Source organism: Procambarus clarkii, chromosome 71, assembly GCF_040958095.1.
Source record: "Procambarus clarkii isolate CNS0578487 chromosome 71, FALCON_Pclarkii_2.0, whole genome shotgun sequence".
NCBI classification, from domain to species: Eukaryota; Metazoa; Arthropoda; class Malacostraca; order Decapoda; family Cambaridae; genus Procambarus; species Procambarus clarkii.
This window is the reverse complement of record NC_091220.1, coordinates 23285084-23297381: the sequence shown is the minus strand read 5'-3', so window position 1 is coordinate 23297381 and position 12298 is coordinate 23285084. Positions and strand designations below refer to the sequence as shown.

At 46.4% G+C, this 12298-nt stretch overlaps 1 protein-coding gene across 1 annotated transcript; it reads right to left on the bottom strand.

Moving 5' to 3' along the window:
• Positions 1 to 447: 447 nt before the first annotated feature.
• Positions 448 to 6487, bottom strand: LOC138356295 (serine-aspartate repeat-containing protein I-like). Its single transcript, XM_069312268.1, has 4 exons — positions 6139 to 6487; positions 4870 to 5196; positions 1827 to 2450; positions 448 to 572 (listed from the first exon to the last, which is right to left on the bottom strand). Exons 1-4 carry the CDS (start codon positions 6485 to 6487, stop codon positions 448 to 450), a joined length of 1425 nt encoding a protein of 474 aa, XP_069168369.1.
• Positions 6488 to 12298: the final 5811 nt, after the last annotated feature.

The window sequence follows — 12298 nt, the reverse complement described above, 5'->3', positions numbered from 1 at the left end:
CAGACATCACCAGCCCAATGTTCCCTCTGCTGTAGACTCTTGAAAGAGCTCTTGGTTCCCTAATCCGGTCCGTCCTTTCCTCTGGGCACTCCACGGAAGTTGGATGGCTTCTCAGTCTGTCTGCAGAATCGAAGCGGAGCTTAAATCTACTGGTAAGGGCTCTCTAGATCCGGGGCTCGCTCGAGCGCGTCTTCCCTCTATGACGGCTCATGATGTACTCTTCCCGCCCAGGCGCCAGCCGCCCCGAGCCCTCCGCCTCGTGACGTCACACCGCCCGAGGGCTCTCGTCATTGTTCACTTCTGGCACGTGACCTCACCTGGCCAGTCAGGTGCCGGGAAGCGTCAGGACGTCTTGGCGGGAAACAGGATGACTCTACACCGTCCTGTGCCTCAAAAGGCGTAAGCCCCCTTGCATTATGAAACTTAGCTGGTCATTTTATAGCTAGCTTAATTGCGCTCCATGCTTTCCCACACATGAAAATGTTCCCTGAACATCAGAGAATACTTATGGTACGGGGATATGATTCTTCTAAGCTGGGAAGAAAGAAATATAGGGGTGGACACCGTCACAGCTGCTAAAGAAAACAGATTTGAAATTAAATTCCTATGGATACCATCACATGTTGGCATCTCAAGGCATGACACTGTTGATATGCTTGCAAAGACAGCCTGTAGAAAACCAGTGGTAGAAATTGATATGGGTGTTTCACTAGCAGTGACAAAGAGAATACTTAAACAAATGTCTGATGAAGATCTCATCGACCTCCAAAGGATACCTGATCAACCAGGCTGTGACTCATACGTCAGGCTGCGAGCAGCCGCGTCTAACAGCCTGGTTGATCAGTCCAGCAACCAGGAGGCCTGGTCGACGACCGGGCCGCGGGGACACTAAGCCCCGGAAGCACCTCAAGGTAGCCTCAAGGTAAGGTAGACCTAACAAATTCACAAAGACCAGAAAGTTGTAGCATTTAATATTATGATAGATATCGTGAGGAGACATTCACATATGGGACTAATAGAACAAGAACCCGGCAATGTGATATTATAGTGGCCAGAATACGACTGGGATATAGACGTATCTGGCAGCTTTCTCAAAACCCAAATGTCGAGTACACAATGTGTCAACTTTGTGAAAGAGAAAACATGCACTCTCTTGAACATTATATTGTAGAATGTCCCATATTGACTGACTTTCACCCTCCTGGGCTAAGGTATGCTGAACTGTGTAATTACTATATGAGTACTGGAACAATTGGTGTTATATTGGTCTTGTACCCAAGGTTAACCATGTAATGTATCAATTATACAATGTATGTAATGTGACTATATAACGTGAGCTTGTAAAAGCACCTTAATCACCTCTAGTGATTAAGTGCTTAATTGCACACTAGTTTCTCTATCAGCTATCTCACCCTGTCAGAGTAAAAGAGACAAATGTATGTGAATGCATGTTTGTGCATATGTATATGTATGTGTATAAAGTATATATGGAAGCTGATCAGAATTACATTTCACCTTTGTAAATGCACATTAATGACACTATGTAAAAGACACATCTAACACTTTATGTAGGGCATATGTAAATCTGTGTATCTATGTATTTACGTCTGTAGGTTAGCTTAGCATTTTAAAAGCACCGTATCACCTTCTGTGGTTGATTATTCAATAAACCCTTGAGCTATATGTTTAACACATCTCTAACCCTGTCCATGGAGGACAGAAGAAAATGTATATATGCTGGTTAGCATTGCAACTGTGTGGCCACGTCAGTGGTGGAAAATAATAATAATAATAAAAAAATGCATCACCACCATCGATTTCATCACCACCAGCCATGGCATCACCGCCAGCCATGGCATCACCACCAGCCATGGCATCACCACCAGCCATGGCATCAACACCAGTCATGGCATCACCACCATCGATTTCATCACCACCAGCCATGGAGTCACAAGTTGCCATGGTGTCACCACCATCCATTGCGTCACCTTGACCTTGACCGATTTCATCACCACCAGCTATTGCGTCAACACCAGCTATGGCCTCACCACCATCCATTGCATCACCACCAGCCATGGATACACTTCCAGCCATGGCGTCACCACCACGCATTGCATCACCACCAGCCATGTGGTCACCACTAGCCATGGCGTCACCACTATCCATTTCATCACCATCAGCCATGGAGTCACCACCAGCCATGGAGTCACCACCAGCCATGGAGTCACCACCAGCCATGGAGTCACCACCAGCCATGGCGTCACCACCAGTAATGGCATCACGACCTGCTATGGCCTCATGACCAGCCAAGGCGTCATCACCATCCATGTCGTCACCACCATCCATGTCGTCATCACCAGCCATGTCGTCACCACTAGACATGGCGCCACCACCAGCCAATGCCTCACCACCAGCAATGGCGTCAACACCGGCCATGACGTCACCACCAACTGTTGTGGAATGGGACTTTTAACTCAACTCTATTAATATTTAATTAAGAAATCGAAATACTCGAAGGACCACCCACTTTTGAGAAAAGAGGGAAAACAAATAAATGGATTATAAGACAGACACTGTGGTACCAGTGCCTATGGATGTTAGATTATTTGGTAATTATTTGAAGAGCATGAATGGACTGTAATAATAATTAATTGAGAGTTTAAATCCTCAAACTTCAACACTGGGGGTATTATATATTATTAGATATATATTATTAGAAATAATATATATCATGACCTTGTAATAATTATTAGAAATTAATTATTATTAGAAATAATATATATCTAGGATAATGATTGGTGCTGATTCGATACCAGTTGGTTAATTATATCAATACACATTATGGAATCAGAAATTAAATGTAGATTCAATATGATGATAATATAGTAAGATTATTAAGCCTATTAAGTAAATTGTCAAATCATAGGAAATTATATATGAAACATTGCTACACACTGAGAAACAAAATATTAGATTTATGTAATTTCTCTTAGAATATTATATGTATAAGAAATGTAAATACATAATAGAAATAATATTAGCATCAGTCAAAGAAATCTACGAAAGAGAGACAGTAAGGCTTAGTTGTAAGAAGACTTCACTAAACCCGTTTCACTGTTCGAGTACTCGTAGACGTGATCACATTGCCCAAATAATGGATGATACACCAGTAGGGGAATGTCGTGTGTAGAGGAAGAATTGCTCTGCTTGTCCTCACCAACACGCTGTAATCACAAAAATGTTTTAGAATTTGACTGGGCTAGAGACTTATTCCACTATTCATTAAAACTTGAGAATAACGTGGAAAGAAACGAACATGAGTGTTTTGGTCGGTAAATGACATAACGACGAGCTACCTACAGTAATAATTTATGAGATAGTGCACTAAACATAAAATATACATAACGTAGGCTTGTTGGCACATTTACAGTCGCCGATATCACGTCAATTAGTCCCTGACGTTCACTGCTGTTGAAGGTCAAATTCGGGGACGCGATTATCTTCACAGAAACGAGAATATACAGTACGAAGCACTGTACGACCTCGTATTATGTCTGCAATGGCTGCCGCTTGTAAACCTGTGTGTACTCGTGGCGGAGCCGTGTGCCGAAAAGCCACCTCCCCCATACCCAGAGGCCCGAACACGCATGCACAGAGACGCTCATAGCGATCTCGAGCTTAAACCAATTTGGTTTACTAGTAATTATTGAGGGAAATAAAGGAGTACGATTTAAACTATCGTCACCAGTAAATATGTTGAATAATAATACCTCTTCTCGCAAGGCAATTGCGAGAATAGGTATTGGCATAATTCACGAAATGAATACTTCTTTCATAATGAACAATATTTTTAGAAAGAAAGGACTATTAACTGAACTCTATAAATCTCTAACATTCGTGGAAGACTTCATGTTTCAGTCTGCTTCCGATGCTTGGCGTCAAGATGGCTGGGTAATTTCTATCTAAATCATGCCTGATTTAGCATATCATGCCTGATACACCAACGATTTTAATTCTACGTGTTAGTGTTATTAGTAAATGTTAATATAAGGAGTTGAGAGGAGATTTTTCACCACCAGCCATGGCCTCTCCACCCGCTATGGCCTCACCACCAGCCATGTTGTCATCACCAGCCATAGGGTCACCACCATCCAAGGCGTCACCACCAGCCATGTCGTCACCAGGAACCATGGATTCACATTCAGCCTTAGCGTCTGTTACGGCCCTCTCGAGTCGCAACTGGGTTCTTACTCTGATGTTGTTAAAGGAAGGGTATCCGGCCCCAAGCCAGTAGTGGCTTTCAAGGGATGTGATCCGTAACGCAAGAAAATTAAAAGGGGAAGGGAAAGAAAGGCAAAAACTTAAGATTATAATTAATACCTTCACCAATAAATATATAAAAGGTTACACAGGGGGAGGGGTATTAACACTGCACAGGGGAATTATTTACACTGTCGTCTTCTCCTGAAGACTCTGGATCCTCTCGGTGCCAAGCTCTCGGTGCTCTCGTGGCCTCACGACGAATCCTTCCAAAAGCTGAGTCTACCCCGGCCACAGGCCAGCCAAAACACAGTTCCACTGGGGGCACCGCCGTGGAGGCCGTCAACCACAAGTCCAGCACACTGCTGGCAGGTTCCTGATCAGCAACGCTGGCCAGGCCACTCCACGAGCGATACTAGGGTAGCGCCCTAGTCAGGAGCCTCGTGTGATACCACAGATCACTCTCCTGTCCACAATACCCCAGTGGTCAATCGTCTCCAGCAGTCGGTCCCGGGTACGAAAATCCTTCAACTGCCACTTCACTGGCAGGGTAACACCACAGTGTTCCATCACCAGCCATGGCGTCATCACCAGCCACGGCGTTATCACCAGCCATGGCGTCACCTCCAGCCATGGCGTCACCTCCAGCCATGGCGTCATCACCAGCCATGGCGTCACCTCCAGCCATGGCGTTATCACTAGTCACGGCGTCACCTCCAGCCATGGCGTCATCACCAGCCATGGCGTCACCTCCAGCCATGGCGTCATCACCAGCCATGGCGTCACCTCCAGCCATGGCGTCATCACCAGCCATGGCGTCACCTCCAGCCCTGGAGTCATCCCCAGTCATGGCATAATCCCCAATTATGGCGTCACCACCAGACATAGAGTAACCACCAGCCATTACGTCACCACAAGCCTTTGCATCACCATCAGCTATTGTGGCACCACCAGCCATGGCATCGTCACCACCAGCCATTGCATTGTCACCACCAGCCAATGCATCGTCACCACCAGCCATGGCGTCACCACCAGCCGTTGCATCACCACCAGCCATAGAGTCACAACCAGCCATGGCGTCATCACCCTTAATGGCGTCACCACCAGCCATGGCGTCACCACCAGCCATAGCGTCACCTCCAGCCATGGCGTCATCACCAGCCATGGCGTCACCTCCAGCCATGGCGTCATCACCAGCCATGGCGTCATCTCTTGCCATGGCGTCACCTCCAGCCATGGCGTCACCTCCAGCCATGGCGTCATCACCAGCCATGGCGTCACCTCCAGCCATGGCGTCATCACCAGCCATGGCGTCATCACCAGCCATGGCGTTATCACCAGCCATGGCGTCACCTCCAGCCATGGCGTCACCACCAGCCATGGCGTCATCACCAGCCATGGCGTCACCTCCAGCCATGGCGTCATCACCAGCCATGGCGTCATCACCAGCCATGGCGTCACCTCCAGCCATGGCGTCACCTCCAGCCATGGCGTCATCACCAGCTATGGCGTCACCTCCAGCCATGGCGTTATCACCAGCCATGGCGTCATCTCCAGCCATGGCGTCACCTCCAGCCATGGCGTCATCACCAGCCATGGCGTCATCACCAGCCATGGCGTCATCACCAGCCATGGCGTCATCACCAGCCATGGCGTTATCACCAGCCATGGCGTCACCTCCAGCCATGGCGTCATCACCAGCCATGGCGTCATCACCAGCCATGGCGTCATCACCAGCCATGGCGTTATCACCAGCCATGGCGTCACCTCCAGCCATGGCGTCATCACCAGCCATGGCGTCACCTCCAGCCATGGCGTCACCTCCAGCCATGGCGTCATCACCAGCCATGGCGTCATCACCAGCCACGGCGTTATCACCAGCCATGGCGTCACCTCCAGCCATGGCGTCACCTCCAGCCATGGCGTCATCACCAGCCATGGCGTCACCTCCAGCCATGGCGTTATCACTAGCCATGGCGTCACCTCCAGCCATGGCGTCATCATCAGCCATGGCGTCACCTCCAGCCATGGCGTCATCACCAGCCATGGCGTCACCTCCAGCCATGGCGTCATCACCAGCCATGGCGTCACCTCCAGCCCTGGAGTCATCCCCAGTCATGGCATAATCCCCAATTATGGCGTCACCACCAGACATAGAGTAACCACCAGCCATTACGTCACCACAAGCCTTTGCATCACCATCAGCTATTGTGGCACCACCAGCCATGGCATCGTCACCACCAGCCATTGCATTGTCACCACCAGCCAATGCATCGTCACCACCAGCCATGGCGTCACCACCAGCCGTTGCATCACCACCAGCCATAGAGTCACAACCAGCCATGGCGTCATCACCCTTAATGGCGTCACCACCAGCCATGGCGTCACCACCAGCCATAGCATCACCACCAGCAATGAAGTCACCATCAGACATGGCGACATCACCAGCCATTGTGTCTCCACCAGCAATGGAGTCATCCCCAGCTATGGTGTCATCACCTTCCCTGGCATCATCACCAACAATGGCGTCACCACCAACCATTGCGTCACCATTAGCCATTTCATTACCACCAGCCATGGTGTCACCACCAGCCATGTCAGCACCTCCAGCCATTGCGTCATCGACGCAATGGGTGCAGCAATGGTGCAATCTGCAGCCATGGTGTCACCACCAGGTATGGTGTCATCACCAGGTATGGTGTCACCACCTGCCATTGCGTCACCACCAGGTATGGTGTCATCACCAGCTATGGCATCAACCACCAGCTATGGTATCGTCAACACCAGCCATGCCATCGTCACCACCAGCAATGGCATCGTCACCACCAACCATGATATCATCGCTACCAGCCATGGAATCGTGACCACCAGCTATTGCATCGTGACCACCAGAGAGGATCAACAACAACCCCAGTCTGTCCCATCAACATTGGTCCACCCAGGATGGACCCCAGGATGGACGGACCCCACTGGACCAAAGGTCACTTCTCAAAGACCCATGGGAGAAAAAAGAAAGAAGAGGAGGAGGGAGGGAAGGGAGTTATCAGGGGAAAGCGCCAAACCATTACGATTATATAGCACGTGGAAGGGGTCAGGATAAGGATTTAGGATTGGACGGGTGGAAAGAATGGTGCCCAACCACTTGGAAGGTTGTGGATTGAACGCTGACCTGCATGAAGCGATACCGTCGCTGTACCGCCCAGCTCAAGTGGTAGGGCTAGAAGAGGAGGAGAAGATAAGGCCAAGCTAGGACACGATGCTTAGTGTCCCTTCTTGGTGTCAGCATCATTGCATGGAGCGTAATTGCAAGACAGAATCGTTTGCCTTAACTGGCCGCCGCTCCAGCAAACATGTTGCTCTGTTGAGTGATTCCCCCCTCTGTCGTGCAAACTTGATGTAGCTGTCTGAAGTGGCTCTCTGAAGGAGGCGTGCTGGAGCAACAGGGAGGCTGAGAATAGAATGGATTCTACGGTGCCAACTACATGGAGGTTTCGAAACTTGCAGTTCCCTTTATGCTGTGAAGAACCCCAAGATACGGCCATCATGGTGACGGACGTACGGCCAATTCAAGATTAGTTGGGACAACCGAATTCCACGGTCTTGTGCGCAGTGCAAGAAGTACAGTTTCCACTGCTTTCTTGTGCGTCAACGACAGAGAGGCGACTGATGCAGTTGTGTTGATGAAAGGCGTCACAGGAATATCTACAAGACCAAGCAGTGATATCGCCCAACCAGAGACAACTGATGTCGGTCGTACTTGTAGGCCCCTCCTAGCCACTGCATACTCCGCCTCCACGTAGGTCACACACCAAACCTGTGTCAGGTTAGGTTGGGTCAGTAAGTTTCATTTCTTTGAACTGTAACCTGGGGCTGGTCCTCTCCCCGAGTTCGGTTGAGATGATCTACCTGCACACCTGCTCTAACAAGGTGGTCCTTTATAGACTTACCTCGCCTCCAGGCGGTCATTGGAGGGTTTTGTGGGAATTTTACCCAGGATGGATGTTCACTGTACGTTTCCCTCGTCCATGTCCATACTTCCTGGAGTTTTATCTTAAGCTGTGCTGCAAGGCCGGGGAAGAAAAGGGTTGGAAGAATCCATCTCTTGTCTTCCACTTGTAGCGAGTAGATTATCCCAATAATATACTCGCTCCAAATGCATTGTTAATATTCCTGTCAACCTTTGGAGATGAATGAGGTGAGGCGTTGCCCGGGCAACACGGTGAGGTGTTGCCCGAGCATATAAGCAGCAGAATAGCAAACATTAACTAGTCTACTTTCAAGTGTGGTCTAGAGCAGACACTCGCGAGATACTGTACCGACGCTCAGTGCGCTCAACTCACACCAAAGTATCACCTGTGTACTTCTGTATATTCGACCAAATATATATATATATATATAGTATCTTAGTGTCTGTGTTTATTGTCACCATACTTTACGTAACAATAGAACCGTTACATTGGTGACCCAGTGAGTGAAAAGAACACCTAATCACAAACTAGATCTTCGTCATGGATTTATCTACCAGGTTTCCAGCATACAACGCAGATGAGCCAGAATTTTGGTTCATGCAGATGGAGGCTATTTTCGACCTTCACGAAATTTCGACTGAGAAAGCCCGATATGCCTGTACCCTGCCAACACTTACCTCGGAGGCTATGCACACAGCCTCCGCTGTCATCACCGCACCATCACTGGACACAAGGACGTACACTGCATTGAAGGCCGCTCTTCTACAGGCAGCAATGAAACGCCGCATTCAACAAAGGGACCAACTCCTCACTGACAAAGGATTAGCAGACAAAACACCAGCTCAGCTTCTGCGGCATATTCAGTATGTGATGCATACTGCAACTGGCCCAGCCCCCAGCGAGATTGTGAGATCACTGTGGATACAACTCTGTCCAAAACACATTCAACCGGCCCTATTCAGTATGGCTGACGACACCCCATTACCCCAGCTGTCTACACTGGCAGACCGGCTTCATACGACGTCTGATAACGCTACACTGTCCCATCCCAGTGTAACACAGCAGACTACAGACACCCAACAACTCGACGTCCTCCAGAACCGGCGTTTCTTCCACCCAGGGAGGACGTACCATGCGAATCCAGTATCAGTCTCTAGGCGACAGCGAGAACATCGGGAAGAGCTTTATTCTTACCACCAGAAGTTGGACACCAAGCCCGCAACTGTAGGGCTCCTTGTTCCTGGTCGGGAAACTACTTCGGCGGGGACTGTTAACGGCCAGTGACCCCGCCATTTCAAACACTACACTGCTCTACATATCTGACATCATAACCAAACGCCGTTTCCTCGTTGACACAGGTGCAGCAGCTAGTGTGTTGCCTCCCCCACTGGTCAAACCAACCCGTTCTCCTGGTTTGGACTTACGAGCCGCCAATGGTACGTCCGTCCGTATATATGGGACCCGCGCCCTGGTTCTCGAGTTCGCCTCTCTGGGTCGCTTTACGTGGACTTTCCTCATAGCGGATGTGGAACAACCCATTCTTGGATGGGATTTCCTGCAACACCATCGACTTATTGTGGATCCCGCAGGTGCAGTACTTCGAGCCTCTCCTAGTACCTCTACACAAGTTAACATCGTCACCCCAGTCGCAGTGCCGCCTGTGGTGGACCCAGGCAGTGCCTCCTGTGGTGGACCCAGGCAGTGCCGCCTGTTGTGACCCCAGGCAGTGCCGCTTGTAGCTGACCCCAGGCAGTGACACCTGTGGTGACCCCAGGCAGTGCAGTCTGTGGTAACCCCGCGCAGTGCCGCCTGTGGTGGACCCAGGCAGTGCCGCCTGTTGTGACCCCAGGCAGTGCCGCTTGTGGCTGACCCCAGGCAGTGCCGCCTGGGGTCACAACAAAATCGGAGATGCGTAAGTTCTATTCAGGCCGACACACCACCATTTGGTCACCATTTGGTCCGGGAGACATCTCCCGTCACGCAGGGTGCAGTTGCGCCTCCACAGATCTCCAGTATCATCTTTTGATACTGGTAATGGCTCGAATGGGCCACCACTTACGGGCTATTCATGTCCGTGCCACCTCTTGGGTGGCTTAATCTTCATCAATCAATCAGTTCTATTCAGTTGTGTATTTGTAAACTAAAGTCTTTGAAAATGTAATAAGTTTTACGAAACGCGCTCGTGTCGCGTCAGACTAGAAATAAAAATTAATTTTGGAGAATTGATTTTTGATTTACCTCCAACAGTGAAAAGAAATGTACGAAAGATTGAGAAAATTCGTGTTAGAATTATTAATCTTACTTTTTCGGTCATATTTAATAATATATGTCTACAGGAAAGACTGCTACCAAAATATATATATATATATATATATATATATATATATATATATATATATATATATATATATATATATATATATATATATATATATATATATATATATATACATATATATATATATATATATATATATATATATATATATATATATATATATATATATATATATATATATATATATATATATATATATATATATACAGCTCATAAAACGGAGGAAAGGGTCCTGAAAGATATTGTTAATAGAAACGTTATCCCTACAGACAAAAATCAGAGGATACAACTGACGATTTACTATAAAACCAGAAAAACGGCCAGCCTACTCATGAGAAACTCTCCAGACACAAAACAGAACGCTTTAAAAGAGAATAACGTCGTCTATGCCTTCAAATGCCCTCTTGGGGACTGTAAGCTCCAAAAAACCCAGTATATAGGAAAGACAACAACATCTCTTTCTAGGCGTTTAACGATGCATAAGCAACAGGGCTCCATTAAGGAACATATAATCTCTTCCCACAACCAAACCATCGCCAGAGAAATCCTAGTAAACAACACAGAAATCATCGATAGATACAGCGATAGCAGGCGGCTTGACGTTTGCGAGGCACTACACATCAAGAAGTCAACACCAGCAATCAACAGCCAATTATTGCACAACTATATTCTACCCACCTCAAGACTCCGCTCCAATATAGAAGCATCAAGAAATATGGACCAATAGGCTTTCTACAAACACTTCTATTCAATATCCATTGTTTCGTGTTCTGTCTTGTGTTGATGAAATTAATACCCTATTAATACCACTTCTTGTTCTGTCTTGTGTTGTTGAAATTAATACCCTAATAATGCCACATCTTGTTCTGTCTTGTGTTAATGCCACATCACCCCTTCCACCTCACTCAAATGTAGATATAAAATCGGAGATGCGTAAGTTCTATTCAGTTGTGTATTTGTGAACTAAAGTCTTTGAAAATGTAATAAGTTTTAAGAAACGCGCTCATGTCGCGTCAGACTAGAAATAAAAATGAATTTTGGAGAATTGATTTTTGATTTACCTCCAACAGTGAAAAGAAATGTACGAAAGATTGAGAAAATTCGTGTTAGAATTATTAATCTTACTTTTTCGATCATATTTAATAATATATATATATATATATATATATATATATATATATATATATATATATATATATATATATATATATATATATATATATATATATATATATATATATAATATATATATTTGTGATCGATGTTCCCTTCGGGAATCTTAATTTTAAGATGAATAGGAAAACCAGGGAAAAAAATAAACTGGCTAATGCTTTTTTGAGTTTTCACGAAATAAATTGGCTTGATAATTGTCCTTCAGCCTTTAAAGCAGTCTTGTACAGGAGATATGTTGATGACACTTTTTTGTTGTTTAGGGACCAGTGTCATATTGAGAAATTTAGAGAGTATCTTAATGCACAACATAGTAATATACGGTTTACTGCAGAGTGTGAAGTTGATAATTCATTGTCGTTTCTTGATGTAAAAGTGAATAACCTCAAAGGGTTCAACACTAATTTTTTAGGAAACCAACCTTTACTGGTTTAGGTTTAAATTTTAATTCCTTTGTTCCTGATATTTTTAAGAAAAATGCTATTACACTCTACTGAATAGGGTCTTTGTTTTATGTTCTAATTGGAATAACATTGATCAGGAAATTAATTTTCTTGTGAAA

Excerpts from the sequence above, each read along its gene's own strand:
- LOC138356295 (XM_069312268.1), bottom strand. The coding sequence starts at position 6,487 with ATGGCTGGTGGTGCCACAATAGCTGATGGTGATGCAAAGGCTTGTGGT. Across the intron at positions 5,197-6,138 it reads TGGAGGTGACGCCATGGCTG|CTGATGGTGATGCAAAGGCT; the intron begins GTGATAACGCCG and ends GTGCCACAATAG. Across the intron at positions 2,451-4,869 it reads TGGAGGTGACGCCATGGCTG|TTGGTGGTGACGTCATGGCC; the intron begins GTGATAACGCCG and ends ATTCCACAACAG.